Source organism: Chiloscyllium plagiosum, unplaced genomic scaffold (genome assembly GCF_037043375.1).
Source record: "Chiloscyllium plagiosum isolate Xiang-an unplaced genomic scaffold, Cpla_swu_hap1 HiC_scaffold_6, whole genome shotgun sequence".
NCBI lineage: Eukaryota > Metazoa > Chordata > Chondrichthyes > Orectolobiformes > Hemiscylliidae > Chiloscyllium > Chiloscyllium plagiosum.
Genome location: NW_028270144.1, coordinates 77420896 through 77444572, shown reverse-complemented (window position 1 = coordinate 77444572; position 23677 = coordinate 77420896). Strand labels below are relative to the sequence as shown.

At 41.0% G+C, this 23677-nt stretch overlaps 1 protein-coding gene across 4 annotated transcripts in view; it reads right to left on the bottom strand.

The window, feature by feature from the left end:
- The window catches only part of sh3rf3 (SH3 domain containing ring finger 3), a 377685-nt gene that overhangs the window by 87678 nt on the left and 266330 nt on the right, over nt 1-23677 (bottom strand). For 3 of the 4 annotated variants that reach the window (XR_015757438.1, XM_043691783.2, XM_087988131.1), the window contains 2 exons: nt 15695-15970; nt 6243-6338 (listed from right to left, as the gene is read on the bottom strand). Coding sequence is in view for 3 of the 4 variants with exons in the window: in XM_043691783.2 (XP_043547718.2) it covers nt 6243-6338; nt 15695-15970 (372 nt within the window). In the remaining variant the exon portion in view is untranslated. The remainder of the gene's footprint in view (nt 1-6242; nt 6339-15694; nt 15971-23677) is intronic. The other variant, XM_087988130.1, reaches the window with a different exon arrangement.

Sequence of the window (23677 nt, the reverse complement as noted above, 5' to 3'; positions counted from 1 at the left end):
TGAATCTTTGAAAAGAGGCAAGAAAAGATCATTACAAAACGTTCTAGGATTATTCACCTTTTCGACAAGTAACGAGTTCAAGGTTTTAACCCAATCACTTTCTGAGGATTCACCAATCATCGTCTTGATTATAAGGTCAGAGAAAGGACGGGTAGACTAAGCTCCAATTCACTGTCTCATCTGAACTGCTTCATTTCTGACACTTAAGTGTCACTTTAGATTTTGTGCTGAAAGTCTCAAATGGAGGTGGAATCCACAATTTCTGACTCAAAGACAAAACAACATCACTGACCTGAAGTGACATACTATTACAAACTAATAGTGGAAAGAACTTTCTGCAGACTTGCGGCTGCTCACATATCCCCTGCAGCTTCCCCATGGGAAAGGCCACGTTATCAAAAGCAACAAAACACAGGCTTTCTTTCTTCTTCCACGTTGATTAACATTTATAAGAAAGTGCTCAACTTTGAAATGTACCAGATAACTGATAGGTGCACGACTTACATTAATATTTGCTTTGAATTTTCATTTTCAATCTTGTTCTCTCACTTCCCCCCCTGAAGATAATGGAAAATGTTGGGGTATGGTTCTACAACCAGTGGCAACTATCCAAATGTGCCAGCAGCATTGTGAGTTAAGCCTTATCCTGTCCCCACCCAACATACAGCTTTGTACACTTCCTGTTCACATCACCAGAAAGCAGTCAGGATCAAAACTCTTGAGTTGAGTTTATCCCCAGATTTATCAGTTGTATCACCTGTCCCTGTGTATTTTTTATTTCCTTCTGACTTGCACATATAGATAAACCAGTAACTTCTGATATACTTTCCTTCTGAGGAGAAGGTGAGTATAAATAGAGGAAAATGAATGCAGAGTCCCATTTTGGGTTTTCTGGACCCATTAAAATGTAAATATCTCACAAAATGATGAAACAGTCAGAAGGAGTTGTTAACATGCCAAAACCCTTTAAAAGACTCAAACTGTGACTCTCCAAAGTTCAACAACTCTATTCAGCAAGTAAATGAGTTGTGGAGTGGGATTTCTGTTTAATCCACTGTCCACGCTAAGTTAGCTTGTTTCAGCTGAGATACATTAAGGGTGATATAATTGGCTTGGCTGAGTAAAAGGAAAATTGACAACTGATCACTATCCAACTTCCCCTGCTGTGATTCCAGGTGCAGACAGTTGGTGAAGAGAGGATCATGGTAATTTTCATGCTATTACACAGCTTGCTAATGCTCTTGGTCAAAGCTCACACATAGGTAATGGACAATTGGGCAAGATACCAGAAAATATTCAGCTGCTGCCAAATGGTACCACAGCAAAGGACTCAATATGATAGTCAAGATGTAGGATCTATTCCACCACTATTTAATTCCCAGCTTCGTGTTGAGACCATAGGGTGGAGCATATTTCAAAGTATTATTTTCATTCAAAGCATTGAGAAAAGTGGAGTCAGTACATTTCCTGCCAGACTCCCAAACAGTCTGAAGAGGTGGGCACAGCTTTACAAACTGAGGGAGCTGGACGTTTTCCAAAATTATAATAGATGCTTATGATTTACAGTACTACCCAACAGCATGTCATAAACATTGTGTAGGACAGACTGAAAACTTAGGTTTCATTACACAGTCTATTCCTAAAATTCAAAATCACTGTGAGCAACAGAAATCAAACTGGTGATGATTTAAATTAAGGAATGCAAATAACACAATGTCTGAATTTAAAGCTGAATAAAATATGAATTGTAAAATCAGCATTTCACAATTCACATGAAGAGTAAACTGTGTATGTCTTAAATATGCTAATCTAAACATAGTTTGATCGTCAAAAAAAATCCTGTGTAAATGCTGAACTTGGCAAACACTTCAAAAAGTAAGAATGTGAAAGACTATGGCTTTAATTGATACACAAATCATTATGAACAGGAAATGGATTTTAGCTTTCCCACCCTTTTCCTTTTCATTTCCATGCCAAATTGCGTGTTGCTGTAATTCTCATTTTTTCATAAGACTAAATGCCTCTGTCTTCGAGGATGGGAACAAAGTTATCAAACGTATCAGAAATACTGTATGCAATGGACATAGAATTTCATGATAATTAATTGCAGGTTAAATCTCAGTAAATCTTAGAGATCATGGAATCAGTTTTTACTTTGAGTGATATTTGACAGATGACAAATTCCCACTGCCTAATCAAACCAGTGGGGGACCTGACCAATTTCAATTCAGTTGTTGTGCTTCATTTAAATAAAACAGGAGCTTCTTCTAGGCAGGTGACCGTCTTGGTGGGACAGCTGCTTGTCATAAGCCTGTCACAGCCCCTTAAAGAGGAAAATGAGAAACACAACAGGGTGGAAGAGCTCCAGTAAACTGCACAGATTCTCCTGGGTCTCCCATCATTAACGTTTGCAGTTTAAATCGAAGTAAAACTGGATAAAGTTTAAATTATAAGATGGTCTAAGTGGCCACAACTCTATCAAACAACAGCATCATGACAGAGTGTTTTACTGCTCTCACCAACAGTGGCTTTTTAAATCAAACAAATGATTTTTAATATTTGGTACTTCAATACCAACTTCTCAAGCTTTCTGTTACCCCGCTCAGTTATTTGTTTACTGAGCGTAAATGATCACTAACTTCAATAAGAGAGAAGACTCTATATTGTTGCAATTCAGTTCCTCCCTGTAACCTTTAGTATGATGAAGATGTATTCAGGGCACTTCCACTGAGCTACTGTCTCTTCCTCACTCTCCCAGCAGTAGGAAACTTTGCCACTTGAACTGAATGAATCACTCAATCTTGAGATCGCTCCAGTAATATTTTAAAATATTAATTACACTTGATTTATTACTTGTTCCCACCATCTGGTCACAGTGCAGCAACACTGTCACAACATTTACACTTCAGCAGTCTGCTGCATCTCACGATTCCTGGCAGGCCTACGCTATGCAATTTCACAGTTGGATTGGAATGTGGAAGGTCATTCTCTCCCATAACAGCCGTGTGAACCCAAAACACACCACGGGAGATGATTTCCACAGGCCACTGTATATTAGCAGCACTGTAAAGGCAGAAGAAGAGCAACGTGTGAAAGATTTCAAATAAAAGGCAACTATATAAATAATTGAATTATTTTGTGAATTACATAACTTTAAATCTATTTATTTTATTAGAAAATCTGTAGCACTATGCTTTCTGGTTACTCAGAAAACATGGTGGCGATTATTATAATTTTCATATGCTACATTGAGTGAATTTGTTGGTTAACACCCTCTCCACCTTGCGAGTTGATTTACTGGAAGTGATGTACTGGCTGCTGCTTCTTTATTAACAGCTTTTTCTAGATGTTACATACTTATTGGTACAATCTTCATCAGTTCAATAGTAATTTGGTGCTGTTTGAAGATTTTGAACTTACTTGCACACGTGGCAAAGAACTATGCATGTTATCACAATGCTGCTCCTTTAACAAGGTTGCAAACCTTGGGAACAGCATCATTACGTTGGGATAATCTATTGGGTTTTCATATTGGTTAAGTTATTCAGTATTCTGTTCTCTTCTCTTTGCGTTTCATTTGGTAATCTTGTAAATAAATTCTGTTTTGTTTAAAAACTAAGTGGTTCGACCAGCTGCATCTCTCCTGAAATATCCACTGTACACCTGCTTAAAGCAATTAGCAAACCTAAGGTCTGGGCTATTTTCGTGAAATGTTTTGAGGCGGTCTGGCCTGGTCCACAACAATGTTTAAAGACTAACATTTGACAGTCACATACAATGACTCAAGAGTAAGAATGAATGTTATGTCTTGGAAAGCCTGACAATCATTTGAAGGTAAAAGTCAGAGAGCTGGAGTTGACATATGGAGCTGTACTAATCAATGGTGGGGTATGGCGGGGGTAGACTGCTGCCATCAAACCTCTTTTTAAAAATAAACAGTAATGGTTTAGACAGCCCCTGATTGGACTTGTAAAAAAAAATCAAAGGTTCAATGAAAACTTAGAGGAAATTTATGAAAATCAAATGAAGGAGTCATTTCTGGGTGTGAAGATGCACTCCTCCTTATAGGAAGGACATTAACAAGAATAAAGAAAGTTTGGATAGGCTGGAACTTTTTTCACTGGAGTGCAGGAGGTTGAGAGGTGACCTGAAAGAAGTTCACAAAATCGTGAGAGGTATAGATAGAATTAATAATTGTTGTATTTTCCCTAGGACGGGGGATTTCAAGTCTAGGGGGCACATTTTAAGATGAGAGGAGAGAGATTTTAAAAAGTTATAAATGGGAATTTTTTTACACAGAGGGTGGTTTGAGTGTGGAATGAATTTCATGATGAAGTGGTAGATGTGAGTACAATTGCAACATTTAAAAGACATTTGGATTGATACATGAATAGGAAAGGTTTAGAGGGAAATGAGCCAAGAGCAGGCAGGTGGAACTAGTTTAGTTTGGGATTATGTTTGGCATGGACTAGTTGGACCGAAGGGTCTGTTTCTGTGTTGTATGACTCTATGACTCCTTTTTACTTTTTTTAAATGAGCAATAACAGACAGCCCTGGTGGGGCACTGTAATTAAAAAATCAAGAGGTAAATCATCCTTTCTACATTTTTAACACAAAACATGTTAATCAGTTTAGGCAACCCCTGCTCTGGGCACTGTAACAAAATGAAAACCAAACGCTCAATAGAAACTTACAGAAATTAAGTGGAAACATATAAAATCAAATCACAATATTGTTATTCGGGGTGATGCTGTGCCCACCACTCCCTAAAGGCCTCTATTAAGCTTGTGGCCACTCCAGACTCTCTCGATGGGCACCCGTGTGCGGAGAAGAGGGCCTGACAGTCAGGTACAACAAGCCCCTCCATAGCCCAAAGCCTGGACCTGTTGGTGGACACATCAGCCAGGCCCAAGAGGAGGCTGTTCAACCTGCCCAGTCCCCATGCAAGCCCTGCCCCATCAGGAGAGCTCGGCTGAAGTTCAACCAAAAAAGCAGCCCCTTTATAAAATGAAACAGGAGCGGCAAACACAAAAGGTAGTTACTAAAATGTCCAACAGGGAAATAGGAGAAATCTCTTTGCACAGATTGGTTAGAATGTAAAATAAGCTATCAAACGATGAGATGGATAGAAATTGCTTAGATTCTCTCAAAGTAAATGCAATAAGTCCATGAGAGAAAAAGGGATAGATTGGTTGAAAAGATAAAATAAAGAAGATAGAATGTGGGGGGCACAAAATACTTTGGTTCATTTTGTACTGCATTTTCTATCTAATTTATGTAATATATTATCCTAAATAGAAAAGCTTTAATTAACATTCTCTTTCTGTCAAAGTAAGGCTAAATGGTTCTACTGAGTGGAATGGTTTGTGGTTTGAACAGCCTCACAAGGTGTCTTATTGCCACTCAACTCCTGGCTGCCTCCTGCAGGCTCAGGTCTCTCTTTAGGTGCCTACTTCACTGTAGAGTTACATGCAAATTGGAGCTCTAATTGGTATCCGGACCATGAATATATGAGAATGGCCTAAAGATCATTCACTACAGATACCACAACGGTACAGTCTAGAGGGGAGCCCATTATAAACGCACTCCAGCAACTGGAGATCTGAGCAGACCCATTCACACCAACAAAACGTCCTGGAATGTCACAACACACTTTGGTTTCAGTAGTAACTCCAGACTCGGCACTTTTGTTCTACTCAGAGCAAACCATCTTGGGCAGCAGGTTGGTAGAATGAAAATGAGTTCTAGGGAGTTAGAACAGACCAGTTGATGACACCCTCATCTGAAATCCAAAAAAAAAATCTCACTAACGCCTCCCAGTTAACACATTAGTTGAGCAACATGATATTTGATCTTCAACCTCACCTTTCAACTTCCTACAAAGTCAAAAAGCACAATAAACCTCAATAATCATTAATAAAATCAAAATAATGGAAATCTGACACAAACACAGAGAAGGCTGGAGAAATTCAGTGGGTCTGGAAGCATCTGTGGAGAGAGAAAGCGAATTAATGCTTCAAGTCCAATAATACACTTCTTCAGAATACATCTACTGCTTCAGCACAAGAGTTTCTCTGGCTTTCTCTGTGTATGTTTCAATAAGCATTACATTGTAAACTAATGGAAATTATTGTCTATATTGACTCTGATGCACAAACATATAGATAATTCGACATAAAGAAGCATTACAAATCAGACACTTTGAAACACAATATAGGTTTCTGTTGCTTTAATAGACTCACCTCAACATACAAGAGTGGAAATATGCCAATCTTATCTCCTAACATTCCTTCTGCCCAGTTGTCGTCCACCCTCCTTATGACAGTCAAAATTTCATCCTAAAAAGGAGAAAGGATGTAAATGTTAAAAGAAATCAGCTGCAATTCACAATAACAAAGAAAATAATGTAAATGAGGACCAATTATGCTGAAACCCGTTTCTTTCGAAGCTTCAAAGACATTTCTTTATGTCATTCACTTGTCTAATAAGCAATTCTTCTTAATCAATCGATATTGTTAACCCTCACTATCTCTTCTGATTCCCAAGGAATCTCTGATCAATTCCTAAACCTTGCCTTGCTTTATTAAACCGGAAACTATTACTTTGTTCTCTCCGTAACTTTTATCTCGATGAAGCCCAAGCCAAACAAAGAGTTCAATGCTCTCCAACAAACTGTACAAATGCTTTTTTTTCTGAACAGGTCACTAGGGCAAGATTTTCATTTGATAGATAGCTCCTTTCACACTTTATGGGTTGAATTTTCTGAGGATCTCACAGGTGAATGTGGAGTCATGGAAGGGTAGCAGGTGATGGGGGAGCATGTTTGGAGAGGGTGACATGTAAGCAAATTCTGAAAGAAGAGCACTACTGATTTCCTGCCTTGGGATTCTAAGCTCTTTCCCAGGGGCAGGTGGAGTCCTCTGACAGCAATCCACATGTTCAAGCTATGATACTAGTAAGGTCACTGAATGATTCATTTTCAGGAGTCAGCAGTTATGAATGAGAAGCCCAGCTCAACTGCTGTAATGAACAGTTGCTACCGACAGTAGGAGGAGCCAGTGTATTCCACTGGCTATTCACCATCCACCTTAAATCAGGCTGCCCTTGATTATTAAGGTGCTGACAGTTCATCTGCTTAATGGGTATTGGATTCCAGGTCAATGGAATCCATGCCTACGTGCAGTAGACTGGCCGATGATTTGCTGTTGGTTGATCATGTGTATGAAACAGCCATAATTCTAAACTGAAATTGATAGATTTAACATTAATATAGCTTCCCATCAAATGATCAGGCTCTAGCAGAGAAAGTCCACAGGGCTGTAGGCCAGGGGAGTCTTGGATATAAGGAATTTGTTATTCTCAATGTTACAAGCACCTAGAAAGACGATAGAACACGTTTCCTCTCTTAAAATGCACAACTCAAAGAGGGCCAAGTAACGTCATGAGTATCCACTTGCCAGGGCTATGTTCCACTATAGAAACAAAAGACAAATTCTATGAGGAGTTTGGCACCATCAAGTCAGCAAAATCCCTAAGTTAGAACATATTTATGCTGAGGATTTTCAAAGCAAGAGTGGACGCTATGCATGAAGTATGGTCCTCCTGCCTCCGACATCATGATGTGGGAAAGATAAATGAGATGAAATGGAAACAACTTGAGCTTTGTTGATACCATGACTTATGTGTAACTATCAACTTCTTTCAGAAAAAACCATGTGACCATATAGCTTGGAGACAACCAAAATCAGGGCATTGTCACTAGCTCAAGTTGATCATCACCTGTCATGACACTGAACAGCATTCTCAAAACACATAACTTTAACTGTGATACACACCATTCCCTGGTGTGCACTATTATTATGGTTCAACACTTGAAGCTTTCTCATTCAATGCTGAAATGCCATCCTCAGAGCAACAGCAGCCATACAGTCTGTGATAAAAGCAAACAGATCCTCAAATGAAACAAGGCTCAAAGTTTAGTACTGCTGCCTCACAGCGGCAGGAACCTGAGTTCGATTCCAAATTTGTGTGACTGTGTGGGTTCGCATGTTCTCCCTGTGTCTATGTGGGTTTCCACCAGATGCTCCGCGTTCCTCCCACAGTACAAAGATGTGCAGGTTAGGTGGATTGGCCATGCTAAATTGCTCACAGTGACCAGGGATGTGCAGGCTATGTTGATTAGTCATGGGGAATGCAGGGAATGGGTGGGGAGGTGGGTCTGGGTGGGATGCTCTTTGGAGGGTCAGTGTGGACTTGATGGGCTTCCACACTGTAAGGATTCTAGGATGCCATAAATGAACAGGCAATCTCTGGTATGTCCACAAATACTGAAGAGGCAAAATAGACCATACTTGAAGACACCATTTACAATAATGCACTGTCAAAAAAATGTCAAGCAAGAATGGAAAAGTTCTGATGGGTTTGAGGCTAACATCACTGTGATGGAACCGGTTATTGAAGCCAAATGGGCTGCTCCATTAATCACAAGAGAGACCCAAGCAAGAAGCTTCTGACCACATAAAGAACAAGTCAAAGTAAAGTCCAACAGACTGCTGGGCAATGTGCCAACGACAACCAGTTACAACTTCGCCAGAATATCCAGAGGTCCTTCTATACTTGGAATGGCATGGTCGAAAAGGCAACAGGTCTGTCAGGAAAGAAGATGGCTCCACTGAAAATAAAGATACATTAGGTCATTACTGACTGTAATAAATATTGGAAGAGAAGCTGGAACATGACCTTGAGTTGTACACTCGGCTGAAAACTGTAATCAAGGAAACTCTAGAAATCATGGACAGCCCGTCACAGAAGAGCTGGACATTGAACCCAGAGTAGTAAAAGAGCTTTTGACTCACTTGTTATGACAAAACTTCAGAGACTGATGCGACATGACCCGAATTCTTCAATCATAGTAATCAAATCTCTCTAATTCCACTGTAGGGTTGGAGCAGTACTACAGCACAAATGAAGTAAAGACTCTATACAAGAACCAACCATTGTAATTACAACAACTGTTAAGACATCTCCCTGTGGAGTACCTTGGGTTAAATGTTTCTTTCTGTTGCTCCCTGTCAGAGTGTAAATTCTGGCTGGACACATCTTCCATGAGTCTGCATGTGGTTTCAGAACTAGTTGATCTACAATTGAAATGATCATGACCTGAGGGCACGACAGGATCTTGATCAGATGGGCCAATGGGCTGAATATTGCCAGACGGAGTTTAACTTAGATAAATGTGAAGTGTTGCATTTGGAAAGGCAAATCAGGGCAGGACGTATACACTAAATAGTAAGGTCCTGGAAAGTGTTGCTGAACAAAGAGACCTTGGAATGCAGGTTCATAGTTCCTTGAAAGTGGAGTCCCAAGAAGATAGGATAGTGATGAAGATTCTTTCCTTTATTGGTCAGTGCACTGAGTATAGGAGTTGGGAGTTCATGTTGTGGCTGCACAGTACATTGCTTAGGCCACTTTTGGAATATTGAGTGTATTTCTGGTCCTCCTGCTACAGGAATGATGTTGTGAAACTTGAAAGGGTTCAGAAAATATTTCCAAGGATGTTGCCAGAATTGGAGGGTTTGAGCTACAGGGAGAGGCTGAATAGGGGAGATTATTTTCCCATGGAGTGTCAGAGGCTGAGGGGTGACCCTATAGGGGTTTATAACATCATGAGGGGCATGGATAGGTTAAATAGACAAGGTCTTTTCCATGCGGTGGGAGAGGCCAAAACTAGATGGCATAGGTTTAAGGTGAGAGGGGAAAGATTTAAAAGGAGCCTAAGGGGCAACATTTTCATGCAGAGGTTGGTACATGTATGGAATGAGCGGCCAGAGGAAGTGATGAAGGATGGTACAATTACAATATTTAAAAGACATCCAGATGGGTACATGAATAAGAAGGGTTTAGAGGGTACAATTGCAACATTTAAGAGGCATTTGGATGACTAAGGATGAAAATTTCCAGTGACCTTAACATCCATTTGTATACCAAAATCCTTGTGTCTAAGGCAGTCTTCCTTCCAACTCTTCTTTAAGGCTCTGGAGCACAGACAATGGTCAGATGTCATCTCAAAATCCTTGAGAAGTTCCATTAATGCTGTTTGAGATGGATTCTCCGCATCAGTTGGGAGGACAGATGTACTAACATCAATGTCCTTGAAGTAGACAGTACCACCAGCATTGAGGCCTTGATCATCCGAAACCAACTCCGCTGGGCTAGCCATGTGCTTAAGATGCCTGAGTTCCAACTACCAAAGCAGATCTTCTTCACCCAGCTCAAGGAAGGCATTCGATCGAGAGGAGGACAAAGGAAGCACTTCGAAGTTTACCTGAAGGCTTCTCTCAAGAAATGGAGCATAGATGCCAATGTATGGGAAGCCCTCATTCAGAAGGACTTGGAAGAAACTCCTGTAGCAAGGGATTCAGTTCTTTGACAACAGCATTTGGCAAGAGGATGTATGGAGAAGAAACCAGAGAAAGAAATACCAACAATCTCAAGGCCAAGGACCAATTCCACCTTCCAAAAACACCTGCTAGATGTTTGGTCAGACATGCGGCTCTGGGATCAGATTTATTAACGACACAAAAAGCCACAGAACCCATGACCAATGACACAGCATTTCCTAGGTAGACAATCATATTCATTAGTGAGTGACTGATAATGACAATGAAATTTTGGGCTCATCTACAAAGAATGTCTGTTTTCACATCAGAACTGATGGAAAGCTGTCAAGCCTTCTTTAAATGACATCCAAGAGAGGCTGGTACAATTGCAACATTTAAGAGGCATTTGGATGGGTATATGAAGAGGAAGGGTTTGGTGGGATATGGGCCAGGTGCTGGCAGGTGGGACTAGGTTGGGTTGGGATGTCTGGTCGGCATGGACGGGTTGGACCGAAGGGTCTGTTTCCATGCTGTACATCTGTATGACTCTATGTCCTTATTAGTGGGTTGGTGATCCTGCAAGACCATTCTAGACAGATGCACATCTTCAGCAGCAGTTGCCAGACTCTATCAAAGCCACAGTTTGGCTTGACTATCAGCAACAGTAAGATGAATGCCATAGTTGAGAATGTAGCCATACTGCCATTTAACAGAACTAACTATGTGTTTTGGGGGTTTGTAGATAGCTTCACACATACCCAGACTACACATTCACATCAATCTGTCATTTGATGCTGAAATCCACAATGTATTGTTGAAGCTGCAGTTGTTATATCCAATCTGAAGAAAAGTGTGTGGAATAACAACAACCAATTGAGAACACCATGGGTCTATTACCCTGCATCCCTCTACAGTGGTGCGATCTGGAACACACAAGTTAGGCAGAAGAAAAGGCTGAGCAGTTTCCATCATCACTGTCAGACATATCCTTCATACCTCTTGGCAGGACAGGGTCACCAATTCACAGACCCTGGGACGATGCTAATTCCATCAACACACACACACACGCAACATTTAGTCAACAACATCTGGAATGGCTTGGTCACATTCAGCAGATGGGTAATGGCCATATAACCAATCTCCTTCTTTCCGGTGATTGACTGTAGGCTACAATCTCCTAGACACCCATTTCTCCACTACAAAGATAAGTCAGGAGTGTGATGGAATGCTCCACACTTGCCCAGATGGGTACAATTTAAATAACACTAAAAAGCTTGGTAACATCCAGGAAACGTTAGTCCACTTTAATTGGCACCCAATCCGAGCACACATTTTACAAAATGCAGCAACTCACCAATGCTCTTTTGATAGCATTTTCCAAGCCTGTGCTACCTATCAGAACAAGGGCAGCAGATACATGGGAACACCATCACCTGTAAGTTCCCCTCCAAGCCACTCATCATCCTGACTTGGAAATATATTGCTGTTTCCTCACTTGCTGGGTCAAAATCCTGGAATTCCTTCCTGACAGCACCTAATCTCCATGAACTGTAGCAATTTAAAAAGGTAGCTAGCACCACCTTTTCCAAGGGCAATTTAGAGACGGGCAACAAACTGTCTTGCAATTCACAGCCATTTCCTATGAATTAATATAACAAAACCCACCATTACTTCACAGTTTCTTGCCTCTCAGCAATGCTCAGAAGGGAGAATCCATTCTATTCAGTCTGGCCACATATGGCAATTATGTCATATCAGGAATCAGTTTTATGAAACTTCACTACACAGCCTCTAAGGCAAGTATATTCCTCAATATCATATTTTTATTGCAAGACATATGTTGCACCACTCCACTACCATGTGAAAATTGCAGCATTTTACTTATAAGCAATGGCCTTCAGGGCAGGACATCAGCATGGCTTAAAAGCCATAAAATAAGCAAGTAGTGTTTAGGGGAGATTTCCTTAATGTTCACACTGGTGACACAATGAGGTCTGCTGTCTCTGTTACAATGAGCCATATCTCTGTCTCCAGATCCTGGCGTCATCCCTAATAGGCAAATATGCAGACAGCCTGCTAATTGGCCACTTGCTATAAGATTAATTAGAGATGGATGATAAATGCTGGCCTAGCCAATGACACCCACATCAGTGCAGTTTCTGATTCTCTCATTCTTCCGAACTATGAGACTCTGTGCTAATCTTTCCCTCCTTTGGGCTTTTAAACAAATCTCCCCTAAAAACTACTTCCTTATTTACTTTGTGTCTTTTGTGCTTTGCTGATGTCCTGCCCTGAGGGCCATTGTTTTTCAGTACTATGCTACAACTTTCACATATTCCTGGAGTGCTGTTACATTTCTCTTGCAGTAGAAGTAGGAGATTTAGGGATGTCCTTGCCTTGGAGGGGGTGCAGTGAACTTTCACCATACTGATTCCTTGTATGAGTAGATTGCCCTTTGTGGCCAGACTGAGTAGAGTCGTGCTCTCTTCTCTGTAGTATAGAAGAATGAGAGATAGTTTCACTGAAACACATAAGATTCTAAGCAGCTGAATGGTAGCATCGGTAAACAAGACAGATTCTGAGAGGAGTTTAGAAAGCTACAGGGTACCAGATTGGCTTGAGATGAGAGGATCTTTTTTCACTAAAGTAGCTTGTGAATCTTTGGAATTCTCTGCCCAGAGGGTTGTAGATGCTCAGACGTTGAGTAAATTCAAAGAATTTTAACACAATCATGAAAGGAGGGCATTTCTGTTACAGAGAAGAGGAAAACTGCTAATTACTTTTGATTTTGTGATGTTATCGTGCTACCTGTCTCCTAGAACTTGCTTGATTGCCTTAGGGAATTAGTGAGGAATTTTACTGAATTAGCTGAGTTTTTGTTTTCTTTCTTAGAGCCCCAGTAAACATAATTAGGAAATGGACTTGCTGTTCTTTTAACTTAAAGGGGTGAACGTAATAGTGTTTTTCTGGTATTCTTTTCCAATGGAGGAAATTCCACACCTAATACAAAGTTTCATTTCTAGCCTTAAATCTAAATTCACAATAGAATCTAAACCAGTTATTTTCTTTGTAAATGCAATTTCTATTTGCCTATCAAGTTGTTTTAGAAATCAAGAACAGTTTGAAGACAGCCAGGAAAGAGGGACAGACAGGCGATAGACAGCATTATATGTTGCAATTAACAACAGAACAGTGGAAATCATTTTCCCCCCATAGAGACGTTAAAATAAATCAAGCACAATGGTGAGACCAAATAACAATCTTAGAATTTTTTTAACTGATGATATTAAATTGGCAATCTATAACTCATATGATTTAATTTGAAATTAGTCACCAGCTGGTTCCTGTACGATCTGCCCAACATCTGGTTGCAGTATGACTTCACACCAATTTTGATTAAGATTCATAAATATATGGCACAATCATGTGTCATTATACTGGTGCACAACGTATTCTCAATTGATCCAAGGGTGAAGCATAAAAGCTTCTCATGGAGTGACATGAAACTTGGGTTAAACCAGAACTTCTGGGATTCTGTGCACACCCAACAACAAAACCAAAAGAAGGATGATGTGCCCTCAATACCACTTTAACATTTTGTCAGTATTAGAACAAGGCATTATGAGTTATGTCTACAGAATGTGCAACAAATTGAGACAGAAATGCATTCAGATAGTTTGAAGTAAATGCAAAGTGATTATGAATTATCTCTGTAGATTGTTCAACAATTGATGTTGTCTTTAGAAACCAATCTAGTCATTTATGTATTTTCTACTGTGTGCAAACCATTATTTTATTTAAGCTGACAATTATGCTCCCATTGGACCTGACTTTTGCCCACTACTACAGCTAGCTGAAATCTACGTCTGTAAGTGCACTTTAGCATAGAGTCATAGAGATGTACAGCATGGAAACAGACCCTTCAGTCCAACCCGTCCATGCCGACCAGATGTCCCAACCCAATCTAGTCCCACCTGCCAGCACCCGGCCCATATCCCTCCAAACCCTTCCTATTCAACATAAAGTGATGTAGCTTTCAAAATTTGTTCCATCATGAGTGAAAGCTAAAGCTCCACATTTTCTCAGCTTATAATAAATATCTTGCAACACTAGTGGCAACCCAAATACAAAAGAACTGTGGATGCTGTAAATCCGTGGAGAGAAATCAGAGTCAACGTTCGGATGGGAAGGGTCACTCGATTTATGTGTTAACTCTGATTTCTCACCACAGATGTTGCTAGACCTACTGAGTGTTTCCAGCAATTTCTGTTTTACAACTGAATCTGCAGTTATTGAAAAGTTATTTATATAATATTAATCTGTTACCTGACAAACCTTTCCAGTGTCAGAGGAACATCTGAACTGAAGAACAAAAATGGACATTGGGATAGATGTGGGTAAATGGAGCACCTAGTACGGATGTAAGGAAATTGATATGGAACATTTTTACTATTGCCATAACTTCTGTGAATTTCAGGAGGATGAGCACTTATTTATCTTGCTTTTGAAGGAACATAAGCATCTACCTTATCAATGCAACATTATTGTTAGATAGTTACAGAAGTTCTAATACTTTCTTATACAGAGGAAGCTCGATTATCCGAATGAGATGGGCGGGCACTATTTCATTCGGATAATTAATTATTTGGTTAATCAATTAAATGCCTTTCCTCTGGGGCTCGGAGTTTTTAAAGTCTGCTCCCTGTTCAGGAAACTGCAGCAGCACACAGCACATGAGGCCCCACTCCCAGCCTGTCCCTGCCCCCGTACCACTCCTCCCCTGTCCCCAACCCAGTCCAACTCTGCCTCCCCGCCTTCCAACCCCGTCCAACACCAAACCCCGCCACGCTCCCAACCCCATCCAACTCCACCCCCCACCCCAACCCCGTCCGACCCCGACCCGCTGCCTCCCAACCCCATCCAACACTGCCCCCGTGCCGCCCAACCCCGTCCAGTTTAGGGTACACCCCTCTGTAGAACTCCAGGGAATATATGGGGAGAAAGAGAGGGCAGGAGGTCAGTCATTTGGAGACGGTGCCTGTTTAATCACTGTAAACAAAAGACGCGATCACTGCTGGAAACATGCCTTTGCTGTAATGTTTCTATCGGGACCTCGAGATCTCCTTTGAATAATCCAATTTTCAGATAATTGGTATTTGGATAATTGAGGTTCCCCTGTATAGTGTTTTCCAATACTGCTAGATGGCAGAGATGAGTGGAAAACTCATTTCATGATAATACACTAAGCGAGTAAATATAAAACATTTGTTGCTTAAAAACTAATATTTGGTATCTTTGTTCAATAACTATTTTACCTTTGAGAAAGTCAAACAGTCCTTGTCTTGCTCTTTATCTTTTACTTCAAAGTCATAAAGTGCTTTGCCCTGAGGAGGTGGCTGTGGAAGAGGCTTGATGCATTGAATATAACTAGCTGGGAAAAAGCCATGGGTACCATTAAGCTCGCCATGATACCAGTTCTCATCCACCTTACGTCGTAGAATGATGAGATCACCTTTGCAGAACCTAAGATCGCCAGGTTCCTTCCCTTCATAGTTGTAGAGAGCTTTAGCACATGGTAACTGTGGAACACTCTGAAATCCAAAGCACAGCAATGATTAATGTTTACTATCTGTGCACAGTGAATTGATACATTCACACTAGGTTTTCATACTTTGTACAGATAATTGCAGTTTTCAAATGGAAGCATTATTTCCATTTAACCAGAATGTGATTAAATTGGTACCTACACCTCAGTAGATTTTACTTTATCATGAGGGTCTCAGTTTACTCAAAATTATGATCAGCCTTGAATCTCCACTAAATAATTTCTACTTAAAATAATGGGTCACTCACACAGGTTGTTTGGCTCCAATTCAACACATACGGAAGTGAAGTAAATTGGATTCTACTTATTCTAAGTTTGTATTTTAAACCAATCACGGAGAAATGAAGCTTATTTGTGTCATTAAATAGCAGAAGAGGCTGGAGTCACTTGCAATGCAGTTCTCAATGTGCAATCTACTGTCAGCTACCTCTGAAGTATAACAAAATACAAGAAAGGAAATAGCTGCTCCATGTTTCTTTCTGTCTGATATTTCTCTCAGACCTATTACTTAGAACGGAAATGAGGAGACATTTCTTTAGCCAGCGAGTGGTGGGCCTGTGGAATTCACTGTCACGGAACGCAGTGGAGGCTGGGATGTTAAATGTCTTCAAGCTGGAGATTGATAAATTCTTAATCTCGCAAGGAATTAAGGGATACGGGGAGAGTGCGTTGAAATGCCCATCAGTCATGATTGAATGGTGGAGTGGACTTGATGGGCCGAATGGCCTTACTTCCACTCCTATTTCTTATGGTCTTATGGTCTTATTTCATTATACATATATAAGAAATCCTGAAATTGGAACAGAGAAAATGCTGGAAATACATACCAAGTCCATTGCTAACTGAAATAAATCGAAAGGTAACAACTTTTAAATATTAACCCTTTATTTTCTCTTTTCAGTTGCTGACCTATCTTGCTGTGTATTTTCAGCATTTTCTCATATTTCATTTTGTATCCTCAACATGATTGCTCTTCTAAAATGTGTCCTAAATGAATCATGGGCTGAACCAAAACATTACACGGCATCGGTGGCATGAGCATCAGTATGATCACAATGTCTACATGTGTTATGGAGATTCAAACCTAAAACTGGAGCCAATCTAGATTCTGAAATCAGCAGCTGAGTTGTACAAAGTGCTGTGATCCAGCAATCCCCAACTAAACGGTCAGGGGTACAGGATGATCGCCCAGGTACTCATTAGGCTAGATGCAGAGTTTGAGCCTCTCGGGCACATAAAACACCAGCAGCAGCTCAAGAAGGCAGCTCATCACCACCTTCTCAAGGGCAACTAGGCATGAGAAATAAACACTGGCCTGCAAATGGGACACCCATGTCTCATGAGTGAATTAAAAAAAAATCCCTCCTCAGTGAGTTGCTGGCCAATCAGAGGCTGACAGTACCAATTACCAATCACCTGACCTGACTTACCAGTCCATTTTCCTTCCCACCTATCTGCTCCACCCTCCTCACCGACCTACCACAATAACCTCCCACCTCCATCCATCTATTACCTTCCCAGCTACTTTCCCCCCAGTCCCAGCCCCAACCCCACTCTCCTATTTATCTCTCAGCCCTCTTCCCCCTCCATATTCCTGCTGAAGGGCTTACGCCTGAAACGTCGACTCTCCTGCTCCTTCGATGCTGCCTGACCTGCTTTTTCCAGGCACACAGTCCTCAATTTCTCTCAATTGCCAGGATCGCCACTGTTGTCAAGGCAAGGCTGCACGTGGGAATTGAGGAGGCATACAGTGTTGGGTTTGGATTTTGTTCAGGGTGTTGGGGCCAAGGGTCAGTGAGGGGGCAGATTTCAGACACCTGTGTGGCATGGGGAACCTGGTATGGTAGCACCTTTGAGTTGGGTGGGGGGTAGCTCCTTTGATTGGGCCAGAGGGTTGGTTATGGTCCACCACCAGCCCGTGCAGGAAACCTTCCAGGCAGCTCATTTGGCATTGGCCTCTCTAACTGCTACTTGCCCACATTAGGGCCTCAATGAGCCATGCAGCACCACTCCTGTCGCTGGATTTAATATGCCTTCCACCTCACTCCCAGCAAGGGAGCTTTAAATCTGACTCCAGACCTCTGTTTAAAACATAATCAACATGTCCTCTTTTTTTTTAACGTTATAGTGTGGGGCCGATTCATTTTGAGTGCATGCGTTGTTTACTTCATGTTTTGTGAGGCTGCCCTCCAGCAGCAGCAGCAACTTAACCTGGCCACACAGTTTGCAACAAACATTTATCATAGTAACCAACGGTAAACCAGAAAATTAAGTATTTGAGTTTCTTTCAAGGAACTGAAATAAAACTGGATTTCTTGTTGTAGGCTTCACAGATCTTAATAGTGGCCACACTCTGCAGTTGTCATGAACTGCATAAATTACATGGTACTTTCATTATTGCCATAATTGAATAACGATAAGAAACATGCTTCAGCTATCTTTGTATGTCTGCACTGAGGCGAGGAATAATGATCTCCTTTAAAATACTTCTTTTCCCATGTAGTTTGAGTAAGACCAGGCATTTTACAGGTTTAAAAGTGGTGATCTTTTGCCCATTTGTGAGCTTGCACCATTCACAGTATATAATGATCTGAACAGGATAGCCATTGTCCTATAGAATAACCTTGATGCATTCTATTTCTACATCAAGCTTGTAATGTCAGCAAATAGCAAGGGCCCTACTTGCAAGACTGCTGATAAGGTCAATCTCATACTGTGTAGAGATGTATAAATTCTAGCAGCAACATTGACTGGTGAAGGCAGGTCTGCATAGATCAGCAGTGGAGAACCCATTGAAGTCTTACCAACTAGTACAGAGAGAATTGAGAGGGCATTAGACAGCTCCACCTCATAGGTGAATTTGAGCACTTACGCTCAAAGGTTCGGTGAATTAAAGTATGTTTGGAAATCCTTACATACAGCTGCAGATTCAAAGTTTATGAACATCCGTCATTAAAACAGAACATGAATGCATGAATTGCTAACTACATAAATTCAATAAATAAAGATTCATCTATATCGCTGTTATATAGCGATGAGTCTGTGCAGGTGTCAATGGCTTCTTTCAGTGAAATTTTAGTCAATAAGCTTGACACATTGACAAGGCATTGCCATCAATGTCAAAGTTACATATCGTCTTCAAGCAAGTGAAGAAATCCTTCAGTGTGCAATTGGTAAACTCACTGCCTGTCCTAATTAGGTCAACCATTTGATCAATTCATGCTAGGCATTTATACAATTGGGTGCAATGAAACATTACGTTCATATGTCTATGGCAGCCCAAATTACAAACTCAACTTTCTGGGATAATTCTTTTATGATAATTCAATAAGACATTGGGGCAGCCAACTCCGAGTGCAGCTGTTCCATGAAATGTTTTTCTTCAAATGTGACATAATTTATTGACCTGTCATTTCCAAATTGTGCATAATAAAGCCTTTTTGAAAAATGTTAGCCTTATTTTTGACCTACGCTAATAGTTTAAATGGATAACAGGCTGGCTTCTTTCTAAGCTAGATGTATAAAAGCAACAGCTCTCCTTTTATCAAGTGACCTTGGCTTCAGTCTGAGATATTGAATGGCAGGATACTGGGTGTGTCGTTGAACAGTGAGATCTAGGGGTTCAGGTACATAGTTCTTTGAAAGTTGCATTGCAGGTAGACAGGGTGGTTAAGAGGCATCTGACACAATTGCCTTGTTGCTCAGACAATTGAGTATAGGAGTTTGGACATCATGTTGAGGTTGCACAGGACATTAGTGAGGCCATTTTTGAAGTACTGTGTACAGTTCTAGTCACCCTGCTACAGGAAGGATATGACTAAATTGGAGAGAGTTCAGTAAAGATTTACCAGGATGTTACCAGGATTGGTGGATTTGAGTTATAAGGAGAGGCTGAATAGGTTGGGACTTTTCTCACTGGAGTGTAGGAGGTTGAGGGATGACCTTATTGGGGTTTACAAAATCATGACGGGCATACATAAGGTGAAAGGCAAAGTTTGTTTCCATAGGGTGGGTGAGTTCAAAACTGAAGGGCATATTTTTAAGGTGAGAGGAGAAAGATTTAAAACAGACCTGAGGGGCAACGTTTTCAAACTGATGGTGGTTCGTGTTTAGAATAAACTGCCAAAGAAAGTGGAGATGCAGGTACAGTTACAACATTTAAAAGACATTTGGATAGATACATGAATAGGAAAGGTTTAGAGGGATATAAGCCAAATGCAGGCAGAGGGACTAGTTTCATTTGGGAAACTTGGTCAGCATGGATGAGATGGACTGAAGGGTCTGTTTCTGTGCTGCATGACTCTATGACTTCCAGTATCCTGAGGAAAGCTTTCTAAGTTTGGTTTTTAGGCCTTATCAATGCAATTTTTCTAGCCCAGCTGCAAAATGCAGGAAGCTGAGACCAACATTCCGTCTTATAAAATCTAACTTAGGGCTGTTGTGGGATTTTTCCAGCTGGGATTTGATCTGGGGACACATCAAAGCTTTCAAGCTGCTGTACTATAAAACATGTGAATTTTACAGGCAAGCAGGGGCAGGTTCCAGCAGTCATACTTGGTTTAAGAGCTCACTCCTTTAGTACGCTACCCTTGGTTGGTTGGGTTATGGCTAGCTCATTGTTCCCAACTTCATGACTCGAGACTTGCTCAATGCTGTCCTCTGATTCAATACTGGCTACCAACAGTTGAAAAGAACAGGCAGGGCCGAGTGCTGAGAGAGCAGTACACGTGCAGGACTGCAATGTGAACACTACATGTCATTCCACTGCACCTATACGGGAGTGTAGTCTGCAATTGCATGTCATCCTTCCCGTTCAGTTAAATGATCATTGTAGCTGCCAAAAATCAATTAGCAGAATCCTCCAATGTTAAAATCACCCAGCTGCCTTTAATAGTCACTGGGAAACTGAAGGCAAATCCTGTAGTCTCTCAGTGAATCTGGGAGAATTAACAAACCTTAATATGAGGAAATTGGAGGAGCACAATTTTGTTTTTCTCCCAATGTAGCACCGGTTGGTGCACTTCCATCCAGAACATTAGATGCACAATGGCAATAAGGCCATGCCCTCAGTGATTCAAACCTGTTCCATACCTTTCCAAAGGCACCCATAATGTGAAGAGATGCTGGGTGATCAGATCTGTGGCCACAATGATTTTCAGCATGGACCCATCTGCTGCTCAACAGCCCTACCACACCTTGTCTACATTGAGCCTCTGGTAGTCTTACTGTTCTGTCTATCCCGATCACCTTCTTCACTTTTCTGTTCCCCCTACAATTCTTCCTCAGCCTTTACTTCCTCATCGATGAGTAGAGGCCTTAAGGTGCCCTCCACCAATTCAAATTCCAGGCCCCTTTGTTGCATGGAGGTATGTCGCATGCAACAAGTTATACACTGGCAGGTTCATACTGTAGAGACTGCCAATGTTGTCAACACATCTGAAACACTTCTTGAGTGAGAGTCCTTGTTTGAAGGTGGTTTTCATGGTATCTTCTCTGGCTGTTTATAAGAGTCTGCAGCAGGGGTGTAGGCAGCCTCCTCTACTTGAGGATGCTTCCACACTGCTTGTGGGATTTGTATGAATAATTGAAGCAGCACTGAATTCCAGATGGTAAGAGAGTCATGGAAACTGCCAGAGTAATAGACACAGATATGAAAGAACCTCTCAGGTGGTCACACAGCAGATGCACATTTAAAGAGTGGTAGTCCTTTCTGTTCAACCACTTCCAGAGCCCTCACTGTGACATGAGTATAGTTGACTGCACCCTGAACCTGTGAAAAGCTACTGAGGCAAACCATACCACTTCCTGTCTTTGAAATACTGTGTTTGTATCATAGATGATGAACTGTTCAACTCCAATGAAAACACCATCACTTACAGTGGATATATACCACTGTGCAGCTGACTGGAAAGTGCAACGTAAGTTGGCTATGGAGCCTTTGAAGAAGCTGGTTGCAAATAAGCTGAGGGTTGCAGTGGCCTTCAATGCCAAAGACAGTGACATTAGCTTCATTGAGAAGGCTGAAAATCTTGGACATGACCTCTCTGGAGAAAAACAACCTCCTCCTATAGTCTTGCTCAGTTATAGCCGGCTGAGTCTGCCTCTGTACACCCTTTGTTTTGGATACTGCCTGAATTTTAATGTCACGGGCAAACTATGTTGAATTTCCTTCTGTCTGAAGACCTAAGCTTGTGACATGAGATACTTCACTCTGCTTCTGCTGGTGAGCCTCTACCACTTGAAGGTGACCTCATGCAGCTCCCATGACCACTTCTGCTTGATTACAAGGATTGTCAAAGGCTCACACAGTAGTTTAGCCCTGTTGCTGGCAGGAATGTGGCTGGGCTGGGTTTGGTTTCTAGTTACTCGGCGACTCTTTCTCCTGTTCTGGCAGAGAATTTGTGGGTTTGCAAACAACTGCAGACTTCAGTGACAATTGCTGCTAGTCTCTCCTATATACCTGCCAAAATGTTCCCGACTCAATGAAGGTGGGTTTTAAAGAGGCTTCTGAAAGCTGCACAATCTGATGGTTGGAGTTGGAAACAAACTTCCCCTGGCCCCTCACGATAATGACTCCAATATCACGAAATGCTGTGTGGTGCCATGGCTCCAGCCTAATGTGGACCTTTTCCTGTGTGTGCTGCTCTTTTTAAGGAGAAAATGTAAAAATAGTCCCATACCTCTAACTTTTATAATTCCTACACTATTTCCAACAGTTTAGGGTGATGAAGATCCAGCATCATGGGTTACGACATATAAATAATAAACCATACACATTAATTCAATCAGCACCTGAAAATATTTTGTGAGGGAGCTTTCACCTGAAAACGTTATTAAGAGTGCTAGCTGATGCAATTCATCTTTATTTTCTTTCTCAGAGGTGAATTGACCTGGTCTACATTTCCAGCATTTTCTAATTCTCTTGCAGATTTTCTTCAAGGCACTGAACTCAAGGGCTACACAACAGTAATTTATTTTCACCATAATGTGAACCATAACATTCCAATGCCCCATCCTAAAACTGTACTGTACAAATGATTAAAATTGGTCCCTGAAGCGTTAATTATTTCACTTCTCATGCTTTTGGAAATAGTGACAGGTGGATGGGCTTTAACTCTTCATTTAATTAATATAGAGTCGAAGTAATGAATTTTTATTGCACTCTCCTGAGGATTCCATTAATATTTATTGATTCCCTACGTAAGACCAGTATATTTTTCAGGCCTTGACAAATGACTTGTAATACAACAACTTAAACATTGTGAATGTGTGCTGGTACATAGTCTTCAATAACATTTTATGAGTGTAAACATTCAGCCAGTTTCTTAGGATGTACAGTATAACCAGAGTTGTTGACAATTCAGAGGCTGATCACAGAATTGCTATGGTGCAGAAGGAGGCCAGTCAGCCCACTATTTCTTGCTTTTCAAATGAGCAATATGACCTAATACCCTTTTCCTGCCTTTCCCCTGTAACCTTGCACGTTGTTACACAGAAGCAATGGATTATTACAATATTATTTATTACTTTCACCATGGATAGTGAATCCTCTTCCCCTTCATCTTTTATCAGGATAGTCCACAAGCTCTCCAGTGTTTCCTTGAAAGGAGAAACAGACAATACCATTCTGCTTCCAACTTCCCTGACCAGACTGAACAGGCAGGTTCTCACATTGAATTACTTCTTCAACACT